Here is a 26963-nt window from a genome sequence, read left to right on the forward strand (position 1 = left end):
ACAGCTCTTTACAGATAATATTTGGTCATTCACATTAGTCCTTGCCACAGTGGAGCTTTACAATATTCCCTACCATAAACACACACACACACACACACACACACAGGTATTTTTTGTCAGGAGCTAATTAACCTACCAGCAGTGGCGGGCAAGCTATCGCCCAGGGAACCAGTCACACCGCCGGTGCCGTCTAATCTGACAGCACCCACACACTCTTGCCTTACGCCATCAAAGTTATGAACTGTGGTCGGTGCCATATACCCAAACTGCGCGCTGTTTTGTTCCCTCCCAGTCCATTTTTGGATGCATCTAGTAATTATTTATCTTCTAGATATACAAAGTCCACTCCGCTTGTATTCTGTCATACTCCGGATGTAGTCTGCACGGCCACAAGTGTCCAGTAACTTTATAGAGCACTAATCTCAGCATCACATATAAACAGGATTTTGGTACTTACCGATAAATCCCTTTCTCCGATTCCACAGGGGACACTGGAGGACTTCAAGACAGTGGGGTATAGACAGTGCTGAGTGGAGCTGGCACTTTAAATTTAAATGAAGTGTGACTAGCTCCTCCCCTCTATACCCCCTATAGGCCAGTATTAGAACCGAGCCCGAGGGGAGCAGAGAAAAAAGATTGACAGAAGAGGAGGAGGCGAAAGTACACATAACAACTGAAAGGTGAAAACAAAGCAAAATAGAATGAAACAAGAGTCGACAAACAGGTCTCTAACATTCATAACATCACCCTAGATAACAAACATGTCGCCAACAGGCATACCAGGTGTGGCAGGAAGAACAGCGCAAGGTGGGCGTCCAGTGTCCCCTGTGGAATCGGAGAAAGGGATTTATCAGTAAGTACCAAAATCCTGTTTTCTCCTTCATCCACTAGGGGACACTGGAGGACTTCAAGTCAGTGGGGACGTACCAGAGCTCCCATCACGGGTGGGAAAGCGCTAAGAACCCTGCAAAACAGACCGACCATATTGCGCTGCAGAAGTCGCAAAGGTGTCAAATCTGTAAAACCGAACAAAAGTATGCCGTCCTGACCAAGTAGCTGCCCGGTATAGAGATTCCATAGAAAAGCTTCGAGCAGCCGCCCACGAGGCACCCACTGAGCGAGTGGAATGTGCGGTAATGGAAGATGGAGGTTCTCTAGACGAGGCCAAATACGCCTGTCGTATGGTCAGACGAATCCATCGAGCCAGTGTCTGTTTGGAAGCCGGCCAACCCGGACGAACAGCATCATACAAAACAAAGAGTATCTGTCTTGCGAACGGCTGCCGTCCTGTCTACATATATGCGAAGAGCTCTAACCACAGCCAAGGATCTAGAAGGAGAATCCTGTGGAAGAACCGGAACCACAATAGGTTGATTGATGTGGAAGGCCGAAACCACCTTAGACAGAAAATCCATTCTGGTGCGTAGCTCAGCTCTATCCTCATGAAATACCAAATATGGTGGACGACATGGTAAAGCTCCCAGCTCCGACACCCTCCTGGCGGAAGCTAGGGCCAACAGAAGTATCACCTTCCATGAAAGATACTTCAATTCCACCGACTCCAAAGGCTCGAACAGCGAAGACTGTAAGAAAGACAGGACGAAATCCAAGTCCCATGGAGCAGTAGGAGGAACAAAGGGCGGTTGTAATCTAACCACACCCTGCAGAAAAGTTTGCACGTTCGGTAATAAGGCCAATTTTCTTTTGGAAGAAAATCGAGAGTGCTGAAATTTGTACCTTCAGAGATCCCAACCGAAGGCTTGCTGAGAAACCTGCTTGCAGAAAAAGCAGAAATCTAGGAAGACTGAACTCCGTAGAAGGCAGAACTCTACGTTTGCACCAGGTTACATATGCCTTCCAATACGATGGTAATGCTTGGAAGTAACTTCCTTCCTGGCTCTAAGCATCGTAGGCATCACCTTGGAAGGTATCCCTTTACGTCTTAAGATGGCCCTTTCAACAACCAGGCTGTCAAACGTAGCTGCTTTAAGCTTGGATAAAGTAAAGGACCCTGAAGGAGCAGATCCTCTCTGAGTGGTAAGGGCCATGGATTGTCTACCAACAGGAGCTGAATGTTGGAGTACCAAACTCTGCGAAGCCAGTCCGGAGCTATCAGCAGGACCTTGGCCTGTTCCCTCTTGATGCGTTCAAGGGAGAAGGGGAAATGGAGGAAACAGATAAATGAATTGGAACCGCCATGGTGTTGACAGTGCATCCACAGCCACCGCTTGTGGATCCCTTGTTCGAGAGCAGTAAAGGGGCAGTTGATGGTTCTGCCTGGATGCCATGAGGTCGACCTGCGGAAGACCCACCGTTGGACCAGCTGCTGAAACACCTGTGGATGTAGAGCCCATTCTCCCGGATGTATATCCTAATGACTGAGGTATTCTGCCTCCCAATTTTCGACGCCCAGAATGAAGATTGCCGAAATCGACCTTGCGTAGCTTTCCGCCCAGATCAGAATCCTGCTGACTTCCTTCATGGCCACATGACTTCTGGTGCCTCCTTGTTTGTTTATGTATGCCACTGCTGTGGCATTGTCGGACTGGACCCTGACTGCTCGGCCCCTCAGAAAGTGAGCTGCTGTCTGTAATGCATAGAAAACTGCTCTTAACTCCAATATGTTGATTGGAAGACTCGATTCCTGTGCTGTCCAGCGTCCCTGGAAGAGATGCTCCTGAATTACTGCCCCTCAGCCTCTTAGACTCGCATCCGTGGTAAGAAGCGTCCAATCCCACTCTCTGAATCTCTTTCCCTCCGCAAGGTGACCTGAGTTTAGCCACCACAGTAGGGAAATCCGAGTCTTGGGTTGTAACCTGACTCTTTTGTGAAGAAACAGGTGGGATCCCGACCATTGTGATAGATTTAGCTGAAAAGGTGTGGAGTGAAAACAACCGTACTGGACAGCCTCGAAGGCTTCCACCATCTTCCCCAGAAGTCTGATACATGCATGAACCGAAACCTGCCGACGTCGAAGGACCAACCTCACCATCTCCTGAATGGAAGTTATTTTGTCCTGGGGAAGGAACACCCATTGAGACACTGTGTCCATGATCATTCCTAGAAACTGCAATCTGTGTCGGTTGCAGATGCGATTTGGGAAAATTCAGGATACATCCATGACGAATGAGGAGGTTGTGCGTCATGGTGATGTCCTGTAATAGTTGATCCTTTGAATTCGCCTTCAGGAGTAGATCGTCCAGGTACGGAATAATAGTGATTCCTTGTTTCCGAAGGAGACTCATCATCACAGCCATAACCTTTGTGAATACCCGTGGGGCCGAAGATAAGCCAAAGGGCAAGGCCTGAAACTGGAGATGTGAATCCCGAACTGCGAATCTCAGGAAAGCCTGGTGAGGTGGCCAAATGGGAATGTGCAGGTAGGCGTCCTTGATATCTAGAGATACCATGAACTCGCCCTCCTCCAAGCCTGCAATTACCGACTGAAGAGACTCAATCTTGAACCTGAAGATCCATAAGTATGGATTGAGATCCTTTAAGTTTAGAATGGGTCTGACCGAGCCGTCCGGCTTCAGAACGACAAAAAGACTGGAGTAAAATCCTTTTCCCTTCTGATGACTGGCTACTTGGATTACCACTTTCATGGACAGAAGCCTGTCTATTGCTTTCTGTAAGACCACACTTCTGTCGTTGGAAGCTGGCAAACCTGTGGTAAAAACGCTTCGGGGGTTGCAGCTGGAAATCTAGCTTGTAGCCCCAAATTATTAGATCTCGGACCCAAGCGTCCGCACAGGTTTCCGTCCAGACCTCGCTGAAGTCCCGAAGACGCGCTCCCACTCTGGGGTCCCCCAGGTGAGAGGGAAGCCCGTCATGCACTGGGTTTAGAAGTGGACTTAATTTCCTGTAGACTCGAGCCTCTGGTGGCTGCGGTTCTACCCCAACCTCTGGTACCACGGGACGTTGATGATCCTCTGAAACGACCACGTGAATGACCCGGGGCCCAAAAGGACCGAAAAGAAGGTCCTGAGTAAGATCGTCTAGGTGGAGGAGCTGCAAGTAGTAAAGTGGATTTACCTACAGTAGCCTGAGATATCCATTTATCTAGTTCTGCCCCGAATAGTACATGTCCAGTGAAAGGCAGTGCTTCCACAGCCTTTTTGGATTCCGCGTCAGCCTGACAAGTTTTGAGCCACAGCGCCCGCCGTGCTGAAATTGCCAGAGCTGAAGTTCTGGAGGCAATAGAACAAACATCCTTAGACGCTTCTCCAAAGGTAAGCTGCCGCTTCACCTATATGTTCTGCTAATGGAATGAGTTCCTCCATAGGTAGTTGATCTTTCATTCCGTCCGCCAATTGCTTAGCCCAAATTTCGATAGCCTTGTTAGTCCAGCAGCTAACTATCGCTGGACGAAGAGTCACCCCAGCAGTGGTGTAAATGGACTTAAGAGTGCTCTCCAGTCTCCAATCGAATATGTCCTTTAAAGACGTGACTCCAGGAACAGGGAGCGTAGTCTTTTTTGACAATCGCGATACAGATGAATCTACCGTAGGGGGGGTTTTACAAGCCTTTCTATTATCTGCTGGAAAAGGGTAAAAAGATAATAAATGTCGGGACATCTGAAACTTTTTATCTGGATGTTCCCAGGCTGTCGTTAGAAGGGAATCCAGCTCTTCCGATATAGGGAAAGCCGTAGCTTGTCTTTGTTTCTGAAGAAAGAAAGACTGTTTTGCAGGACCTGAGTCCTCTTCCTGTATGTGCAATACCTGTCGTATTGCAGCAATCAAGACTTCTATTCCCTCTGATACCTGTTCAGGATCAGACTCCAGAGGCTCTTTAGGCGAATCTGGGGCATATTCACCCTCTTCTAATTCGGGCATATCCTCCTCCTAATGGAGGACTGAGGGTAACAGTCTCTTTTTAGAGACCTGCGGAGCAGATGCAATTGTCATGGCTTTGGAAATCCCCTCCATAGATACAGCTAGGGATCTCGCCCATGCTGGTTCCTCTGTAGCAGCTGACCTGTAAGCCTCTCTTTCTCTGCGAGAAGCCTCCAGTTCAGCCGAGAGAGAGGACATAACGGATGTAACCTGCGTCCAAGACGGTGGTTCTGTCATCTCTGCAGATTGCTGATCCGTATAACAACCGTCACACAATCTGGAGGTAGATGAGTGTCCCTGTGTAAATTTTACTCCACACTTTTTGCAGGTAAATAACTTTTGCGAAGCCTTAGACCTGCCAGTCATGCTACATACAGACCCCACACAAACCAGAGATTAAGTGACAGGGTAAGAAAAACAGAATATACTGGGGTACAGAGAGATTGGACACAGTCACACTTGCCCACAACAGCGCCCCTAGCAGAGCCAGAATGCCAGGCAAAGGCTTAATTATTATTATACTCCAAAACGCTCACTTTACATCAGCCTAAACCCCTGCTGTGATACATACAGGTCCATAGGCTGTCCAGTGCTGCCTCACCATGTAATGGCCGCCAGCAGTCTGCAGAGAAACGCTGGGGCTGATGGGAGGCAGGAGGGAAGTCAGAGCCAAGTTCCGCCCCCTGCATTCTAGCGCCGTTCTATAAACGGGCGCTTTACCCAGTATAAAATTATATATATTATATATATATATATATATATATATATATATATACACACACATACATACATACATACATACAGCCTCTGTGCAGTATTCTGCTGAGCCGCCTAATTCAGGGACAATGCCGGCTACCCTGCTTGTCAGGGAGCCGGAGCGCACAGGAAGCCGCCTCTGTTAGCCATGAGCTGGCTTCCCTGCTAATCAGGGAGCCAGCTGTACATAGACAGAGAGAGACGCGCTGGCTGTACTGCCGTCGGCGCGCTCTCTGGTGGTCTGTGATACCGCCTCTGATAGCCATAAGCTGGCTTCCCTGCTAATCAGGGAGCCAGCTGTACATACATAGAGATGCGCTGGCGGCTGTGCTGCCGCCGGCGCGCTCTGTGGGGGGGTCTATGCAGCCGCCTCTGTTATCGCTAAGCTGGCTTCCCTGCTAATGAGGGAGCCAGCAGTACACGGAGAGAGAGACACGCTGGCTGTACTGCAGTCAGCGCACTCTGGTGGTCTGTGAGCCCGTCTCTGTCAGCGCTAAGCTGGCTTCCCTGCTAATCAGGGAGCCAGCTGTACTCACAGGGAGACAAGCTGAGGAGGCTTCCTGCTGCTGCTGCCGGCTCTGACTGTGGGGGGTCCACGATGCGCACTGCACGCAGCGGCATGTGGCCCTCCCCTGAAGACTGAGGTCTCAGGTGTCGGGGACCCACATGCACTTGCGAGTGGGTCCCCTCCGGCAGCGTCCCGCGTAGCAGACAGGCAGTTGCAACTACCTGTTTCTATTATTAAAAACTATCCTAGCCCTAAGAGCAGGAGAGATCTTTTTAGTGACCTGCTCCCACTCGGGCACAAACTAATACTGGCCTATAGTGGGGTACAGAGGGGAGGAGCTAGTCACTTCATTTAAATTTAAAGTGCCAGCTCCACTCAGCACCGTCTATACCCCACGGTCTTGAAGTCCTCCAGTGTCCCCTAGTGGATGAAGGACAAACAGCAATTGTCCCAGCATATATACCCAGGTCACTTGGTACTTAATCTCCACGAGGTAAGGTATTTGCTGGTCCGGTTCCAAGAAGAAAAATTACTCCAGCTGCAATTTGGTCTGTACAGGCAGCGCAGACACTGACCACGCCGTCCGGCTTGTGTTTTAGTAGGGGGAAAGTCACTTGCTCCGTCATTTGGTTTAAAACTAAACAGGGGTGCTCCAGTTAGATGTCCAAAAGACACCGTAGAGACCAAATTGCAGCTGGAGTAAAGGCCCCATACATCAGCAATCTGAAAACCACAACTGAACAATTTGAAGATTAATTGCCCGATTTTATGATTTCCCAATCTAGCAATCTGCACCCATACATTACAGATCTTTTTCAGTGATTTGCAGATCATTTTCAGCAAACAGATCTTCCAATCTTGAAAGGCCCATCATTTTATTATTATCATCATCCTTTATTTATATGGCGCCACAAAGGTTCCGCAGCGCCTTACACAGTACATAAATGAGCACACATACAAACAATGCAGGACAAGGACATGGTTTATAAACATAGCTGCATAACACAAGCAGCAGGACATGAGCAACCAGGTGCCAGGTGTCATTGTGGGGAGTTAGGAGTAAATTATACTGTAAGTAGGGGGAGGAGAAGCACATGAGGGACGAGGGTCCTGTTCGTGAGAGCTTACATTCTAAAGGGGAGGGGTAGATAGACAGGGGTGACACAGATGGGGTAGATAGTGAGTAAGGAGCATGGAGCAGTGGGTTAGGATACGTGCTGCGGAATGTGGGCGTTTAAGATGACCTGATGTTATGTCAAGATTAAGTCCTTCATACATCTATCTTTATGACAGAAAATAGATTTTGATTATGTGTTAGAGATGTACAAAATAAAGCTATAGCAATTATTGTGTGTTACACTTTAGCATCTAAATACATCCTGATAAAACATTTATATATTATGGGACTGTCCTGCCATCCTAATACAGTAGTGAATACTTTAATCCCAGCTGCTGGGTGCTATGCCATGCTCCTGTGAGTGGGTATATCTCACATGCTAGACCCACCCACAATTGGGTGCAGCCATGCCCAACATGCTGTGGTCCCACAGGATGTTGCAGTACCCGGGCCCAGAATTTCTCTTGGCAGCCCTGGAGGTGACAGGCAAAACCAGGTAGGCATAGTGGTGGGGTAGCAAGGCCATGGAGGGAGGGAGGTAGTTGAGAGTGGAGGAACAGTAATGGTGGGGGAAAGAAGCAGAGGGTTGGAAAGCAGACTGATGAGAGAAAAAAGGGGGAACAGCAAGCATAGGAGACAAGAGGGGGAGAATAGGGATGGATAAAGTAGAGGATTATGGCCCTAATTCAGACCCACTCGCAAGTGGGCGTACACACGTTCGGCGTACGTAAAAAAATATTTAAATTCAAGCACTCGCTCGTATTTTCGTACGCAGCTAAAAATCCGCCCCAAACTCAGGCGACCCCTCCTCTGACTAACGAGCGTGCCAAATAGCGAGCGTACATCCCCGAAATGGCTTGAAGGGAACGCACGCACAAGTACAAACCGGAAGTGGGACTGTCAGATTCCGATTACCTGCTCGTTTTTTCGGCCTACCTCCCTCAATCGTATCATGCCAATCAATGTATCAATTAGCTGAATTGGTTTTTTTTTTTCAACACAATGCAATAAACTTTAATCTTGTCCGTGTTTGTATTTGCTCGCAGAATACGTACGGCTGAAACCTTCGCTTTTATTGTTCAAAAGACATGTTAGCCCCAATTAAACAATTGTTCTATTTGTTTGTCTCCCCACAATTTTTCTGTGGTTCATTTCTTTATTTAAATTTGCTTACGCATGTCACTGCATCAAGCCTATCATAACTCTCAAGAGATTTGTGGCCCTGTCGAACACATGACTCATACACTAACCAATAGAATTTGTCCTGTTAATTTCCCAAATACATTAGCCAATCAAATTTTTTTGTGGTGCTTTATTAAAACTATTTTGACAAAAAAACACCATTGCCATCATGAGATCCGCCGCATTCACCAGGCGCGAACTGCTGGTGCTGACGGAGGTGATGGACAGGAGGATCACCAGTCAGCCTCCACCCATCTCCAATAGGCGCAAGCGTTCCGCATATGCGGAGGTACGTCGACGCCTGCGCTCCTTCGGCTCACGCCGACATATTGGCCAGCTGGAGCGCAGGTGGTCGGACCTGCACCGGCGGACGCCCCGCTTGCTGGCATGCTTTCGCATGCAGATTGCGGAAAGTAAGTGTTCTGGACTGTGGTTTTCAAGTTTATCTTGTGGGCCCTAACTGCGTGTGCATGTTTTCATGTCTGTCCTATTGAGTCATTGTAGTCATATCTGCATGTGCATGTTTTCTTGTCTGTCCTATTGAGTCATTGTAGTCATATCTGCATGTGCATGTTTTCATGTCTGTCCTATTGAGTCATTGTAGTCATATCTGCATGTGCATGTTTTCTTGTCTGTCCTATTGTGTTTTTTTTTTTTTTTTTTTTGGTTTCCTGTTGAAACTAACCACAATATTTTTGTCATTTTTTAGGGGCACAGCAAACACTACGGCGGCATCGCCACACAAGACGCCGGTCCCGGCCCCGCTCTCCAACCCCCAATTCCTCTATTACCCCCTCCTCCCCAGACCCTGTGGCCGAAATTTCAGGCCTACTTCCCCTCCAGCCCAATTCCCCCTCTCCTCCATCCGTCCCTCCTCCAAATACCCCCTCCCAGGATCCCGAAAACACCTTGCCCCTCGGGTTGGGTAATGTAGCCACCTCCGAGGTGGTCCAGGGAGTGACTTCTGGCTCTGTCGTTTTGGAGAACGGTATGTTTTTAAAGTTTATTTTGGACACCACAAACTGTTTGTATGTAATCATGTGTCGTCCCCATTTTTTTTGACTTTTTGTCGCCTTAGGGTATTTTTGGGGGTTGTCTTTACCTGTTCCTGCTGATGTCACCATACACATATCACACCTGTGTGCCTTTTTTTAGGGCCCTTGTATTTTTGCCCTTATACATTTTGGGGGGCTGGGTTTTATCCGTGTAATGTTTTTTTGGCCCACAAGCTTGTAAGTTTTGGTTTGCTTGTTTTGTGTTTTTTTTCAATGTTGCTTCATTATCGATTTATTAATCCCCAAACTTTTGTCACCCACAGAGGAACAGAGGCGTCGGGAATACATAGTGAATTGTGTGGGCCGTATGCGGGAGCAGGTCACCGGGCTTATGCAGGGCCTTGACCATCTGTTGGTCCTCCTTAGGAATTAGTTTATTTTTTTACAAATTGTTTCTTAATAAATCAATTTTAAATCAAGCTCTGTCTCATGCGTTTGGAGTAAATCCAAGATTCTTTACACTGACATAAGTAGACTCTTCAAGCAAGGTTTGCCACAGAATCTCACTACAGATTATGTGTTCTATTTTGAATGCAAACAGACACAAGAAACACCTCCCAGTACCAATGTCATTTTCCTTTTTTGTGGTGGTCAACATGATAGGAACCTGAAAAATGGTGTAAACCATTTGGTGGCCAAACTGCTTCGGACAATCTTACGAAGGCAACTGATTGTACACGATTCCTTGGTGTGTTGGTTAGTACCCCGAAAACATATTACATTTTAGCTCCACTTGCTTCATTACTGGGTTACCCCTTAGGTAAAATTAACGTTTGGGAGTTTGTTTACACTTGCTTCTAACGTGCCCAAAAAGGAAACAAATTACACTCTCCAAATATTTATTCACAACAGAAATCAAAATACAAAGTGGTCACTCACATACAAAACACACAGTGATAATCAGAAAAACACCACATACCAAAAACACTAAACAAACACACAACAAATCAAGAACTGGTTGACGAAGGTCCATGCCCACATGATTTCAAAAATATGGCGTTGCAATATTGGTGTCAGAATATATTCCCGAAGTTTCAACAGAAAGGTTTTTGAAGGGTAGCAGGAAGTAGTCATCGTGGGAGTGCCAAAGATTATGCAAACAAACAGAAGATGGTGCAAGAATTAATATAAAAAAAGATGAACGTTAAAAAACCGTAACACATTGGGTATACACACTGTTGTTTGATCAATAATTACCTAAAATATCGGGACACCACATCATCGCGTATGGCTCCCCCACATACTGACCTCCGACCAACCTCGGGGGGCCCATCCTCAGGTAAGGCATCCTCTGGCTGCATTGGAACACCACTCCTTATGGCGATGTTGTGAAAGATCCCACACAGGACCACAATTTTCGAAACCATATCTGGCAAATACATGAGCTCGCCACCAGAGCGGTGGAGGCATCTGAATCGGCCTTTTAAAAGGCCGATACAGCGCTCCACCACTTGCCTGGTGGCTGTAAGTGCGGTATTAAACTCACTTTGTGGACCTGGTGTGGGAGCCAAATAAGGAGTGAGCAGCCAGGGCATGCAAGGGTATCCACTGTCTCCTGTGAAAAAGAATAGACAACATCAGGATCACTGTGTATCAAGCTTAACATTGTTATGTACTAAAGGTCTCCACTTACCCAGAAGCCACGCATCACCAGCTTGTAGGTTGGTTAATTTGTGCCATATCCCTGATTGCCGGATGACGAAGGAGTCATGTGCACTTCCTGGTAATTTTGCATTCAGGGACAGGATCTGGAGGGAGGCATCACATACCACCATTACATTCAGGGAGTGATAGTGTTTCCTGTTTCGAAATATGGCCTCCAGCCGTGCTGGAGGCTGAAGTGGTATGTGAGTACCATCCACAACCCCTATGATGTGTGGGAAGCCAGCTATTTGGTAAAAATTGGCCTTGGCTACACTAAGGGCACCCATATCCAAAGGCATTTGAATAAAATGATGGAGGTGCTTGAAAAGTGCCTCCATCACTGCCCTCAGGATCCGGGAAAAGGAGGATTGTGAGATGCCCGCCACTATTCCCACCGTTGTTTGAAACGATCCTGAGGCACAGAAATGTAACACCGCCATAAATTGCGTAAGTGGTGGTATTGCTGTAGGACTGTCAATTTGCCGCTCAAGATCACTCTCTATTAATGAGAGAGTGTCTATGATGATTTTGGGAGGAAGACGGTAGCGTCTTAAAACCTCATCATCGGGCATTCCAAAAAGGGTGACACGTGTTCAAAATATATGGGGCCTTGCACGCCTACGATGCCTACGCCTGGGACGAGATTGAGGTTGGTCGGCTTCCGGGAGCATGGCCAGAACAATCCGCCCAAGATCAACCTGAAATGGCAAGATTGGAATGTAAGGCTTTGGACCCACCCCAAAAGAAAATTAAAACAACTTAGCTTGATGATACCATCCATTGCTGCTTACATGCCGGGGTATTGTCATGATACGTCCAAACTGAAATTAATCACAAAAATAATTTGACAAATTTCACTCTGTGCATTTTTGTTTCTAAATTTTGTGCTAGACAAAACTTAAAATATGCGAAACACACATTTGGCAAAAGAGCAAAACGACATTGCACACAGTACATCAAAATGGGTTGAAATGTTTGCCAAAAAAGCGAAAGGGCAACCACAAAAAATTATACAGGATTAATAAGCATTTAAAAATGCGCTAATTAGTTCGCAAATACAAGTCACAATAGTAAGTAGTAAAAATGCGCTAATTAGTTCGCAAATACAAGTAGTAAAAATGCGCTAATTAGTTCGCAAATACAAGTCACAATAGTAAGTAGTAAAAATGCGCTAATTAGTTCGCAAATACAAGTCACAATAGTAAGTAGTAAAAATGCGCTAATTAGTTCGCAAATACAAGTCACAATAGTAAGTAGTAAAAATGCGCTAATTAGTTCGCAAATACAAGTCACAATAGTAAGTAGTAAAAATGTGCTAATTAGTTCGCAAATACAAGTCACAATAGTAAGTAGTAAAAATGTGCTAATTAGTTCGCAAATACAAGTCACAATAGTAAGTAGTAAAAATGCGCTAATTAGTTCACAAATACAAGATAAAAAATGGACTTACCAAGAGCAAATATATAAGAGTCCAAATCAAAAGGTCTTTGGGTCCGAAATTAATAAAAAGCTAAAATATATGAAATTATGGATACAAAAATTAAAAACAAGAAGAAACACAATGAGACAACAATTGATCAAAAGTTAGACTTCACAAAACTTACCAAATCAAGAAACGAGGCCAAAAAAACAAAAAACAAAAAAGAGAACGGAAAATAAAAACGCAAATCTAGCAAACAAAAAAAAAACCAAACGCCAACTCCTTTATCCGCAAACAAGAAACTCCAGCCAAGGTAACCTCCAACAATCCAAAAACGCCACCTCGAATCGAGACACACCAAGCCATAAATAGTGTTTCGTTTCCCGCACAAATTAAGGAGGGATCATAGGAATGCACAATCAATGATGCGGCCGCAAAAAAAGGATGCATGTATAAATACGTCACGAAAACACATTAAAATTCTGGTGTATTTCTTGTTTGGACCTCAGACATGGCGACAGACCAGGGAAACAATGCCCAAGAGTCAGGCGGTAAGTCTTTCATGCATTTTGTATCAATGATTAATTTGAAACATAAGATTGGGCAAGTTGTGAATTTGTGAAATATGAATATTTACACAAATAGGTGAGGAGGATGACATGGAAGAGGCTGCTGGGCCCAGTATTCCGGCCAAAGCGGGCAAAAAAAAAAGGCAGCCACATTTCACAAGAAAGGAGATGGAGGTTTTGATACAGAAGTGTGTGGACATCCTGCCACAGGCAGACAGGAATATGAGTGTAAGCCAGAAGGGGAGAATGTGGGAAGAGGTAGCCGTTGCTGTCAATAGGGTGGGTGATTATGTCCGTCTAGCCCGGGATGTCAAACGGCGATAAGTAAACACTTGCCCCCCCTAAAAACAAACACCATTTTAAACAAAAGGATAATGGCTTCCATTTTTTCCCACAGATGGGGAGACTTCAAATATCGCCTAAAGCAAAAACTCGCGGACAGGGCTAGGCATGCAAGGGGGACAGGTGGGGGTCCCACCCCTGTGTCATTGGAGTTGACGGATTTAGAAGAGCTGGCACAGGGGTGTGTGCAGCCTGTGGAGGTGTTTGGCGTGTCCAACATGAATACGGACATGCCAGACTTTGCGGCTCCTCATGTTGTCCCAGGTAAATCTTTTGATGTCACCAACTCTGAAATGTTATTGTGCCAATATGTAGATTCTAATGTGAGTCTTTTCTCTTTTTTCCTAACAGAGACACAGGCGGATGAGTCTGCTCCAGAGGGGAGCCTTGGCCGCCGAATTTCTGCTGGCTCGGCAGGGGAGGAACCAGTACATCCGGCTGAGGACCCTGCAGAAGCCAGTCCAGGGCAATCCCCCTCGCAGGCAGTGTCCCTCCTCACAGAACTCAATTTCAAATCGGATTTCCATACGGAGATTCTGCAGAGGATGGACGCCAGTCTGCTACGGGTGGCTGAGGCCCTGGAGCAAAATGCTGCGGCCAACGTGACCATTGGTCAGGCCCTGGCGGAAAATACCAGGGCCAACATCCGCATCGCCTATGCCCTGGAGCAGCTCGTTCGCCAGCACATGGTGGAGCCGACCTCCCTTCCTGCCGGAACATCAGGATCCTCCACCTCTGGCACAACATCAGCCAATCCTCCAAATGTGCCTAGCCCTGTGCCTAGTCCAGAGGCCACAACATCTGCCTCTGGACAGGCCAGCCCGATGACATCCCGGACCAGGTCTGGCGCCCACCCTCCCCCATCCAAACGGGTGAAAAAACGGTGACAGCAACGGCAACTTTTCCCACAATCCTTTCTGGTCAAAACTTCCCTCTCCTTTCTTGTGAAATGTTTTTAATTTTTTGTTGTATGTTTATGTCAACAGTTATGTTGGGCCAATTTGTTTGATTTTGGGACAGATCTTTGCCAAAAAAAGATGTCCCCAAATTTTTTATTAATTTCTTTTTTGTTTGACCAATAAATTGACACAAAAAATCTGACATTGGATTGTGAAATTATTGTACAAATGGGTTACATTTAATCCTGGACCAAAAGGCAAAAACTTGCCAAAAAAAACCAAAAAAAAAAAAAAAAAAAAAATGGGCTCTTTAAGGAACGTTTAAAAATTAATATAACGAGGCAAATTCAAGAGGCAAAAATAAAATGGTGAGAAAATTAAAACATGATGACATTATTGTTACAATAGGCCCTAACCACCAAATTGAGGGAAAATTAAACCCCCACAAATGTACGCAAATTGATTGTGTCATCCTGACATTAGCAGCTCTGATTTCCACCTGCGTACGGTTTTGTGCTATCCCAAAAAACTGATTTCAAAACACATACCAAGCCGGTTTTCAATCCAACACGAATTGCTTTTCAGCCCTCCCGCGATTAATCGCAACAACATCGTGGAGTCCCGGGACGGAGTAGAAGGCCATCGCCAATGTGGTCGAGTAATCCAGACCCTAAGCTGTGCGAGCATTTTGAAGGGAAAGAGGATCATCCAGTGACGTATGAGTCGGTCCGAACACATTTTACGCTCGCATCTGCTAATGTATGTACGCCCCAAAAACGCCTCGCCACGCCTGCGTTTTTCCATCTCCACCCCCGTCAACACCCAAAAACGCCCTGTTCTGTCAATCACATTTGACATGTCACTTCCTGTACGCTATTTGACGAACGTGACCAAAAAAGCTCGCAATCTGCCGTACGCACATGCGCAGTGTTACACCGACGCATGCGCGGTTATTCAACATCGGAACGCAACGAGCGTACTGCTGTTTGCGAGTGGCTCTGAATGAGGGCCTATGTGGGCACTGATTAAGGGGTTTTACTGATTTTACTAGTAACGGTCGGCAAATCTGCTGATCATCTCCATACACTAGCAATCTACAGCCCCAATTGATCTGTGAAATCCAACATGTTGGACAATCTGATTTACCAATTCCAATCACTTTTTGGTTGCAATCTGCGATCTGTGAAGCCCATACATTGCAGATATTTGTACACAATCTGCAAATTTCAGAATTGCCACAATCGATTGCTAATGTATGGGGACCTTAATTTTTTCCTTGGAACCGGACCAGCAAATACCTCGTGTAGATTAAGTACCGAGTGAGCTGGGTACATCTTATTCCTATTAAGAAGATAAATATCTTACTAAGTTCTGTCCTTTATATAAGGTGACTGTAGTATTTCTAAAGGTGCATATACACACACACACACACACACACAAACGACTTAGTAAATGAACGATTTTAGTAAACGATTTTCATTCATTTTTTCAAGGGAAAAATTAACGAAAATAGTTTACTAAAATTGTTCATTTACTAAATGTAATGAACGATTTTTTTTGTACTACAAATTATTTTTGCATATTCCCTTACTGAAAATCGTTGAGTTGGTCAGTCTGACAACTACAAACATGAACGCGCATGAACGATAATCGTTCATCGTTTTAACTCAGAAAGTGAATGATTTTTTCAGCGATTAAACAATATCATTATCGATAATCGTTCAAAAATTGTTGTGTGTGTATGCACCTTTAGTGAAGTCGGATAGGTACGGTTCCGTTATATTTTTATGCTTTTATAGTTGAAACAGTAGTTTATATCGACATATAAAATCTTTTAGATAATAAAATTCTTACTTTTATACAATGTGTGTCCTGGCACAATTTATGAGCAGCCCCTATAATATAATATCATGTTAGCTATGGATTAAGGGGCATATGTATCAAAGCTTGATGTGAGATATATAATCACCAACCAATCAGCCCTTAACTATCATTTTTTAAACACAGCCTGCAAGGTATGGAGCATACACACGGTCAGATGTATACGGGAAAGATTTCTGGACTGCACACCCTGAATATATATATATATATATATATATACACACACACATATACACACACACACACAGGGTGTGCAGTCCAGATATTATAAAATATATTAATATATATATATATATATATATATATATATATATATATATAAAAATGGGAGGTGCTACCTGATGAGACTAATTGCAGGCAAAAAAAAAAAAAAGAAATCTCAGGTGCACAACTCCAAATTGTTAATAATATATAAATGCAGAAACATTTTGCAATCAATAGAGGTTTTTAGCATAATCTTGGCCAAGGTTATGGGCCTACCCACCATATACTGGTAACCTCTGTAGGGTAGGTCCCTAACATACGATTCAATTCCAGAGCGCAGGACACCCCCAAACTAGCCCAGCTAAGCCACCCCAGGGCACCGCCATAGTAAGAAAAGTGCAGTGTGAAAGAGATAGTTTTATATACTGTAGTGCAACTTTGATTCATTTTGGGGGCTTGGGTCCCCCTGGATTGCCTTTGTTGATTTGTTTCAGGGCACCGCATTATAACACATTTTTCTTTTATGACACATTTTAACCCTTCACTGTTTGTTTATTATATATGTACCTCACTTTTTATTTTCATTCTTTATATGCAGCAGTAGCTGCTCCTAACTATCTCTTTCACACTGCACTTTTCTTACTATGGCGGTGCCCTGGGGCGGCTTAGCTGGGCTAGTTTTGGGGTGTCCTGCGCTCTGGATTTGAATCTTAGTATGTTAGGGACCTACCCTACAGAGGTTACCTGGATATGGTGGGTAGGCCCATAACCTTGGCCAAGATTATGCTAAAAACCTCTATTGATTGCAAAATTTTATTGCATTTACATATTATTAATAATTTGGAGTTGTGCACCTGAGATTTGTCTATTTTTGTACACGGTCAGATGTGGCAGATGAACGATTTGAACGATTAGATGAATGATTTGAACGATCTGAACTATGAACGATTTTTTACTGCATTAAAATGACTGAAATTGTCCAAATCTGACTGCAAACACGTCAGATGTCAGATATCGTTATCTGACCATCGGAAACGCGCATCGTTCATCATTCAGAAATGTCAGATTTTCCTTCAGATATGAACGATTTCTTAAATCGCTATCGTTCAGATCTGAAGAAAAATCTGACCGTGTGTATGCACCAAAAGAAGCTGATTAGTTGGTCATATATATCTCACATCAAGCTTTGATACATATGCCCCCAAGTCTTTATTGGTAATTCAGATTTACCTATTGGGTGGCTGCATTTATATATAGCTAGACACGTATGGCAGTGTGTAATATTATATATATATATATATATATATATATATATACACACACACACACCTAGTTTTTGATTATTAGTAATTAAAAAGAACTGTTAGAATATAAAAGCAGTGTCACCTATAGCCTGTAGATGTCACTGTTGCAATAGCCATTCACCAAATATTTGGGACAAAAAATAAATTTATGCTTTTTTGTAATTTAGCAGGTTGTGGGACACATTATATTTCATTCTCAGTACTAATGAAGTAGATATTTAGGGGCCTATGTATTAAGAATTGCAGAACTGACACGATTATTAAGTACCTGTTTCACAGAGGATATCCCAGCTATGTACTAAGTCAGTGGTTCTCAAACTCGGTCCTCGGGACACCACACAAGTCAAGTTTTGCAGGATACATAATCACGGCAGCTAAGCAATTATTAGTACATAGACCTCATAATCATGTTTTGTCACACAGCTTTTATTAAATTGTTTTAAAAATTTCAGATACCAACACTTTTTCATACCTAGCATCAAAATCAAGATAAAGAAGTTTTAAATAACAAGTTATCATTAAGAGCCACCATAAAACAAGGGGTAGGATACATCTGAAGAAAAGGAAGGGAGAGGAGGAATTCACACGATCAGTCATGGCAAGCTGGGAGCTAACCACCACCAGAGATTGGTGCAGATCTATTGTTCACAGTACGTGTATATATAATAACCAGTGTCGGACTGGGGCTCGATGGGCCCACTGGGGAAGACAGTGGTAGGGACCCATGCTTCAAGTGTCTTGCCAGCCTCCTGATTGGTGTGACCAGCTACCACAAAAGCTTGGCTAACCATTATAGAGGACATAGCTTTTAGACAACATGGATACTACAGTGCATGGTCTGTTCATCCATGTTCCTGCTCTACCAGGTAACTGACCCTTTAAAAGAGTAACAATGTATAATTCAACCTGACATTAGACAGGGAGGTGGGGCCCACCGGGAATTTCCCCTGTACCCCTGTCCGCCCGGATAATAACCCATCTAGCCTGCGCACTTCACTACTGTAGATGTAAAAAACTAACGCTCATTCTGTCAGTCATTGAGAGAAAACAGTCATATGCATTGCCTACTCAAATAACTAATTTCTAGGTGGGCAAAGCCAATTACAGACATGTGACAACACAAATACAGGATACAGTCCATCTCTCTCCATCATACTACTGTAGATTCATTATTCCATTATCCATGATAAAGTACAAAAAAAAAACACGTAAAGCAAAAGTATTTGCTTAAATACAATTTCAATTTAAAATAAAAATACCTAAGTTATCCACACAAAGTGCTGCCTATTAATATCCTTATACACTCTTGTCATGCACTTTCCAATTCCTGCTCTTCTACAGAAACCATGAAAACACACCATTACTGCTAAAAGAAAAAAAATCACATACAAAAGGAGGAAAAACTGACCAAACCATAATAAATGAGACAACAGCAGCATAATTGTCCTGATGCAGATCAGAAACTGCGCTAATTAGAGCTTTAGCAGTAGTGGTGCCAGGAGCCACCCTACATCGATCCCAGCGTATCCCGTACACAGGTGGGTTTACCACAGTGAGCAGATGCACCTACCCCCGGCCACACATGGCTAGGAGCACAAGGTTAGTTAGATCCCCCCACACCTGCCCTGACCCCTTATACAGCGCCTCCTGCACTGAGATGAGAGAAGAAGTCTGAGTAACTCACGTGTAACTATCATTGTGTTCACTCCTCATTCCCAGCTAACCATAAAGAAGAACAAGATCCTCACTGGTATCCATATATTCCACGGGGCCCCCGGGGTAAATCTTGTGCTGCACCACGCGTTGTATTTCCCTCTTAGTTGCACAGTCTCCGTGCCAGAATGAAACGCTGCAGATAGCGGCGGCAGCAGCCTCTGCACCTAGTCTGTCCTCTCCGAGTCAGTGTCAGTGTGTGATGTGACTGTGTGTATGTGCTATGTGAGAGCACGGAGGGGGCGTTCCTATGTCGGTCAGTGTATGACTGTGTGTATGTGCTTTGTGAGTGGACGGAGGGTTCGTTCCTATGTCGGTCAGTGTGTGATGTGACTGTGTGTATGTGCTATGTGAGAGCACGGAGGGGCGTTCCTATGTCGGTCAGTGTGTGACTGTGTGTAAGTGCTATGTGAGAGCACGGAGGGGGCGTTCCTATGTCGGTCAGTGTGTGATGTGACTGCGTGTATGTGCTATGTGAGAGCACGGAGGGGGCGTTCCTATGTCGGTCAGTGTGTGATGTAACTGCGTGTATGTGCTATGTGAGAGTACAGAAGGGGCGTTCCTATGTCGGTCAGTGTGTGATGTGACTGTGTGTATGTGCTATGTGAGAGTACGGAGGTGGCGTTCCTATGTCGGTCAGTGTGTGATGTGACTGTGTGTATGTGCTATGTGAGAGCACGGAGGGGGCGTTCCTATGTCGGTCAGTGTATGACTGTGTGTATGTGCTTTGTGAGTGGACGGAGGGTTCGTTCCTATGTCGGTCAGTGTGTGATGTGACTGTGTGTATGTGCTATGTGAGAGCACGGAGGGGCGTTCCTATGTCGGTCAGTGTGTGACTGTGTGTAAGTGCTATGTGAGAGCACGGAGGGGGCGTTCCTATGTCGGTCAGTGTGTGATGTGACTGCGTGTATGTGCTATGTGAGAGCACGGAGGGGGCGTTCCTATGTCGGTCAGTGTGTGATGTAACTGCGTGTATGTGCTATGTGAGAGTACAGAAGGGGCGTTCCTATGTCGGTCAGTGTGTGATGTGACTGTGTGTATGTGCTATGTGAGAGTACGGAGGTGGCGTTCCTATGTCGGTCAGTGTGTGATGTGACTGTGTGTAAGTGCTATGTGAGAGCACGGAGGGGGTGTTCCTATGTCGGTCAGTGTGTGATGTGACTGTGTGTATGTGCTATGTGAGAGCACGGAGGGGGCGTTCCTATGTCGGTCAGTGTGTGACTGTGTGTATGTGCTATGTGAGAGCACGGAGAGGGCGTTCCTATGTCTGTCAGTGTCTGTTGTGACTGTGTGTATGTGCTATGTGAGAGCACGGAGGGGGCGTTCCTATGTCGGTCAGTGTGTGATGTGACTGTGTGTATGTGCTATGTGAGAGCACGGAGGGGGCGTTCCTATGTCGGTCAGTGTGTGATGTGACTGTGTGTATGTGCTATGTGAGAGTACGGAGGTGGCATTCCTATGTCGGTCAGTGTGTGATGTGACTGTGTGTAAGTGCTATGTGAGAGCACGGAGGGGGTGTTCCTATGTCGGTCAGTGTGTGATGTGACTGTGTGTATGTGCTATGTGAGAGCACGGAGGGGGCGTTCCTATGTCGGTCAGTGTATGACTGTGTGTATGTGCTTTGTGAGTGGACGGAGGGTTCGTTCCTATGTCGGTCAGTGTGTGATGTGACTGTGTGTATGTGCTATGTGAGAGCACGGAGGGGCGTTCCTATGTCGGTCAGTGTGTGACTGTGTGTAAGTGCTATGTGAGAGCACGGAGGGGGCGTTCCTATGTCGGTCAGTGTGTGATGTGACTGCGTGTATGTGCTATGTGAGAGCACGGAGGGGGCGTTCCTATGTCGGTCAGTGTGTGATGTAACTGCGTGTATGTGCTATGTGAGAGTACAGAAGGGGCGTTCCTATGTCGGTCAGTGTGTGATGTGACTGTGTGTATGTGCTATGTGAGAGTACGGAGGTGGCGTTCCTATGTCGGTCAGTGTGTGATGTGACTGTGTGTATGTGCTATGTGAGAGCACGGAGGGGGCGTTCCTATGTCGGTCAGTGTATGACTGTGTGTATGTGCTTTGTGAGTGGACGGAGGGTTCGTTCCTATGTCGGTCAGTGTGTGATGTGACTGTGTGTATGTGCTATGTGAGAGCACGGAGGGGCGTTCCTATGTCGGTCAGTGTGTGACTGTGTGTAAGTGCTATGTGAGAGCACGGAGGGGGCGTTCCTATGTCGGTCAGTGTGTGATGTGACTGCGTGTATGTGCTATGTGAGAGCACGGAGGGGGCGTTCCTATGTCGGTCAGTGTGTGATGTAACTGCGTGTATGTGCTATGTGAGAGTACAGAAGGGGCGTTCCTATGTCGGTCAGTGTGTGATGTGACTGTGTGTATGTGCTATGTGAGAGTACGGAGGTGGCGTTCCTATGTCGGTCAGTGTGTGATGTGACTGTGTGTAAGTGCTATGTGAGAGCACGGAGGGGGTGTTCCTATGTCGGTCAGTGTGTGATGTGACTGTGTGTATGTGCTATGTGAGAGCACGGAGGGGGCGTTCCTATGTCGGTCAGTGTGTGACTGTGTGTATGTGCTATGTGAGAGCACGGAGAGGGCGTTCCTATGTCTGTCAGTGTCTGTTGTGACTGTGTGTATGTGCTATGTGAGAGCACGGAGGGGGCGTTCCTATGTCGGTCAGTGTGTGATGTGACTGTGTGTATGTGCTATGTGAGAGCACGGAGGGGGCGTTCCTATGTCGGTCAGTGTGTGATGTGACTGTGTGTATGTGCTATGTGAGAGTACGGAGGTGGCATTCCTATGTCGGTCAGTGTGTGATGTGACTGTGTGTAAGTGCTATGTGAGAGCACGGAGGGGGTGTTCCTATGTCGGTCAGTGTGTGATGTGACTGTGTGTATGTGCTATGTGAGAGCACGGAGGGGGCGTTCCTATGTCGGTCAGTGTGTGACTGTGTGTATGTGCTATGTGAGAGAACGGAGGGGGCGTTCCTATGTCTGTCAGTGTGTGTTGTGACTGTGTGTATGTGCTATGTGAGAGCACGGAGGGGGCGTTCCTATGTCGGTCAGTGTGTGATGTGACTGTGTGTATGTGCTATGTGAGAGCACGGAGGGGGCGTTCCTATGTCGATCAGTGTGTGATGTGACTGTGTGTATGTGCTATGTGAGAGCACGGAGGGGGCGTTCCTATGTCGGTCAGTGTGTGACTGTGTGTATGTGCTATGTGAGAGCACGGAGGGGGCGTTCCTATGTCGGTCAGTGTGTGATGTGACTGTGTGTATGTGCTATGTGAGAGCACGGAGGGGGCGTTCCTATGTCGGTCAGTGTGTGTTGTGACTGTGTGTATGTGCTATGTGAGAGCACGGAGGGGGCGTTCCTATGTCGGTCAGTGTGTGACTGTGTGTATGTGCTTTGTGAGTGGACGGAGGGTTCGTTCCTATGTCGGTCAGTGTGTGATGTGACTGTGTGTATGTGCTATGTGAGAGCACGGAGGGGCGTTCCTATGTCGGTCAGTGTGTGACTGTGTGTAAGTGCTATGTGAGAGCACGGAGGGGGCGTTCCTATGTCGGTCAGTGTGTGATGTGACTGCGTGTATGTGCTATGTGAGAGTACAGAAGGGGCGTTCCTATGTCGGTCAGTGTGTGATGTGACTGTGTGTATGTGCTATGTGAGAGTACGGAGGTGGCGTTCCTATGTCGGTCAGTGTGTGATGTGACTGTGTGTAAGTGCTATGTGAGAGCACGGAGGGGGTGTTCCTATGTCGGTCAGTGTGTGATGTGACTGTGTGTATGTGCTATGTGAGAGCACGGAGGGGGCGTTCCTATGTCGGTCAGTGTGTGACTGTGTGTATGTGCTATGTGAGAGCACGGAGAGGGCGTTCCTATGTCTGTCAGTGTGTGTTGTGACTGTGTGTATGTGCTATGTGAGAGCACGGAGGGGGCGTTCCTATGTCGGTCAGTGTGTGATGTGACTGTGTGTATGTGCTATGTGAGAGCACGGAGGGGGCGTTCCTATGTCGGTCAGTGTGTGATGTGACTGTGTGTATGTGCTATGTGAGAGTACGGAGGTGGCATTCCTATGTCGGTCAGTGTGTGATGTGACTGTGTGTAAGTGCTATGTGAGAGCACGGAGGGGGCGTTCCTATGTCGGTCAGTGTGTGACTGTGTGTATGTGCTATGTGAGAGAACGGAGGGGGCGTTCCTATGTCTGTCAGTGTGTGTTGTGACTGTGTGTATGTGCTATGTGAGAGCACGGAGGGGGCGTTCCTATGTCGGTCAGTGTGTGATGTGACTGTGTGTATGTGCTATGTGAGAGCACGGAGGGGGCGTTCCTATGTCGGTCAGTGTGTGATGTGACTGTGTGTATGTGCTATGTGAGAGCACGGAGGGGGCGTTCCTATGTCGGTCAGTGTGTGACTGTGTGTATGTGCTATGTGAGAGCACGGAGGGGGCGTTCCTATGTCGGTCAGTGTGTGATGTGACTGTGTGTATGTGCTATGTGAGAGCACGGAGGGGGCGTTCCTATGTCGGTCAGTGTGTGATGTGACTGTGTGTATGTGCTATGTGAGAGCACGGAGGGGGCGTTCCTATGTCGGTCAGTGTGTGACTGTGTGTATGTGCTTTGTGAGTGGACGGAGGGTTCGTTCCTATGTCGGTCAGTGTGTGATGTGACTGTGTGTATGTGCTATGTGAGAGCACGGAGGGGCGTTCCTATGTCGGTCAGTGTGTGACTGTGTGTAAGTGCTATGTGAGAGCACGGAGGGGGCGTTCCTATGTCGGTCAGTGTGTGATGTGACTGCGTGTATGTGCTATGTGAGAGTACAGAAGGGGCGTTCCTATGTCGGTCAGTGTGTGATGTGACTGTGTGTATGTGCTATGTGAGAGTACGGAGGTGGCGTTCCTATGTCGGTCAGTGTGTGATGTGACTGTGTGTAAGTGCTATGTGAGAGCACGGAGGGGGCGTTCCTATGTCGGTCAGTGTGTGACTGTGTATGTGCTATGTGAGAGCACGGAGAGGGCGTTCCTATGTCTGTCAGTGTCTGTTGTGACTGTGTGTATGTGCTATGTGAGAGCACGGAGGGGGCGTTCCTATGTCGGTCAGTGTGTGATGTGACTGTGTGTATGTGCTATGTGAGAGCACGGAGGGGGCGTTCCTATGTCGGTCAGTGTGTGATGTGACTGTGTGTATGTGCTATGTGAGAGTACGGAGGTGGCATTCCTATGTCGGTCAGTGTGTGATGTGACTGTGTGTAAGTGCTATGTGAGAGCACGGAGGGGGTGTTCCTATGTCGGTCAGTGTGTGATGTGACTGTGTGTATGTGCTATGTGAGAGCACGGAGGGGGCGTTCCTATGTCGGTCAGTGTGTGACTGTGTGTATGTGCTATGTGAGAGAACGGAGGGGGCGTTCCTATGTCTGTCAGTGTGTGTTGTGACTGTGTGTATGTGCTATGTGAGAGCACGGAGGGGGCGTTCCTATGTCGGTCAGTGTGTGATGTGACTGTGTGTATGTGCTATGTGAGAGCACAGAGGGGGCGTTCCTATGTCGGTCAGTGTGTGATGTGACTGTGTGTATGTGCTATGTGAGAGCACAGAGGGGGCGTTCCTATGTCGGTCAGTGTGTGACTGTGTGTATGTGCTATGTGAGAGCACGGAGGGGGCGTTCCTATGTCGGTCAGTGTGTGATGTGACTGTGTGTATGTGCTATGTGAGAGCACGGAGGGGGCGTTCCTATGTCGGTCAGTGTGTGTTGTGACTGTGTGTATGTGCTATGTGAGAGCACGGAGGGGGCGTTCCTATGTCGGTCAGTGTGTGACTGTGTGTATGTGCTTTGTGAGTGGACGGAGGGTTCGTTCCTATGTCGGTCAGTGTGTGATGTGACTGTGTGTATGTGCTATGTGAGAGCACGGAGGGGCGTTCCTATGTCGGTCAGTGTGTGACTGTGTGTAAGTGCTATGTGAGAGCACGGAGGGGGCGTTCCTATGTCGGTCAGTGTGTGATGTGACTGCGTGTATGTGCTATGTGAGAGTACAGAAGGGGCGTTCCTATGTCGGTCAGTGTGTGATGTGACTGTGTGTATGTGCTATGTGAGAGTACGGAGGTGGCGTTCCTATGTCGGTCAGTGTGTGATGTGACTGTGTGTAAGTGCTATGTGAGAGCACGGAGGGGGTGTTCCTATGTCGGTCAGTGTGTGATGTGACTGTGTGTATGTGCTATGTGAGAGCACGGAGGGGGCGTTCCTATGTCGGTCAGTGTGTGACTGTGTGTATGTGCTATGTGAGAGCACGGAGAGGGCGTTCCTATGTCTGTCAGTGTCTGTTGTGACTGTGTGTATGTGCTATGTGAGAGCACGGAGGGGGCGTTCCTATGTCGGTCAGTGTGTGATGTGACTGTGTGTATGTGCTATGTGAGAGCACGGAGGGGGCGTTCCTATGTCGGTCAGTGTGTGATGTGACTGTGTGTATGTGCTATGTGAGAGTACGGAGGTGGCATTCCTATGTCGGTCAGTGTGTGATGTGACTGTGTGTAAGTGCTATGTGAGAGCACGGAGGGGGTGTTCCTATGTCGGTCAGTGTGTGATGTGACTGTGTGTATGTGCTATGTGAGAGCACGGAGGGGGCGTTCCTATGTCGGTCAGTGTGTGACTGTGTGTATGTGCTATGTGAGAGAACGGAGGGGGCGTTCCTATGTCTGTCAGTGTGTGTTGTGACTGTGTGTATGTGCTATGTGAGAGCACGGAGGGGGCGTTCCTATGTCGGTCAGTGTGTGATGTGACTGTGTGTATGTGCTATGTGAGAGCACGGAGGGGGCGTTCCTATGTCGGTCAGTGTGTGATGTGACTGTGTGTATGTGCTATGTGAGAGCACGGAGGGGGCGTTCCTATGTCGGTCAGTGTGTGACTGTGTGTATGTGCTATGTGAGAGCACGGAGGGGGCGTTCCTATGTCGGTCAGTGTGTGATGTGACTGTGTGTATGTGCTATGTGAGAGCACGGAGGGGGCGTTCCTATGTCGGTCAGTGTGTGTTGTGACTGTGTGTATGTTCTATGTGAGAGCACGGAGGGGGCGTTCCTATGTCGGTCAGTGTGTGACTGTGTGTATGTGCTTTGTGAGTGGACGGAGGGTTCGTTCCTATGTCGGTCAGTGTGTGATGTGACTGTGTGTATGTGCTATGTGAGAGCACGGAGGGGCGTTCCTATGTCGGTCAGTGTGTGACTGTGTGTAAGTGCTATGTGAGAGCACGGAGGGGGCGTTCCTATGTCGGTCAGTGTGTGATGTGACTGCGTGTATGTGCTATGTGAGAGTACAGAAGGGGCGTTCCTATGTCGGTCAGTGTGTGATGTGACTGTGTGTATGTGCTATGTGAGAGTACGGAGGTGGCGTTCCTATGTCGGTCAGTGTGTGATGTGACTGTGTGTAAGTGCTATGTGAGAGCACGGAGGGGGTGTTCCTATGTCGGTCAATGTGTGATGTGACTGTGTGTATGTGCTATGTGAGAGCACGGAGGGGGCGTTCCTATGTCGGTCAGTGTGTGACTGTGTGT

The 26963-nt window shown here is 46.8% G+C and overlaps 1 protein-coding gene across 2 annotated transcripts in view; it reads right to left on the minus strand.

Moving 5' to 3' along the window:
• The window catches only part of LOC148479114 (rho GTPase-activating protein 7-like), a 262669-nt gene extending 242899 nt beyond the window's left edge, over positions 1 to 19770 (minus strand). For both annotated transcript variants that reach the window (XM_088454946.1, XM_088454945.1), the window contains exon 1: positions 19404 to 19770. In XM_088454946.1, coding sequence (XP_088311072.1) covers positions 19404 to 19416 — 13 coding nt within the window. In that variant the 5' untranslated portion in view covers positions 19417 to 19770. The remainder of the gene's footprint in view (positions 1 to 19403) is intronic.
• Between the last annotated feature and the right edge of the window lie 7193 nt (positions 19771 to 26963).

The sequence above is a fragment of the Taudactylus pleione genome, unplaced genomic scaffold (assembly GCF_031769625.1).
Source record: "Taudactylus pleione unplaced genomic scaffold, aTauple2 ptg000637l, whole genome shotgun sequence".
NCBI lineage: Eukaryota > Metazoa > Chordata > Amphibia > Anura > Myobatrachidae > Taudactylus > Taudactylus pleione.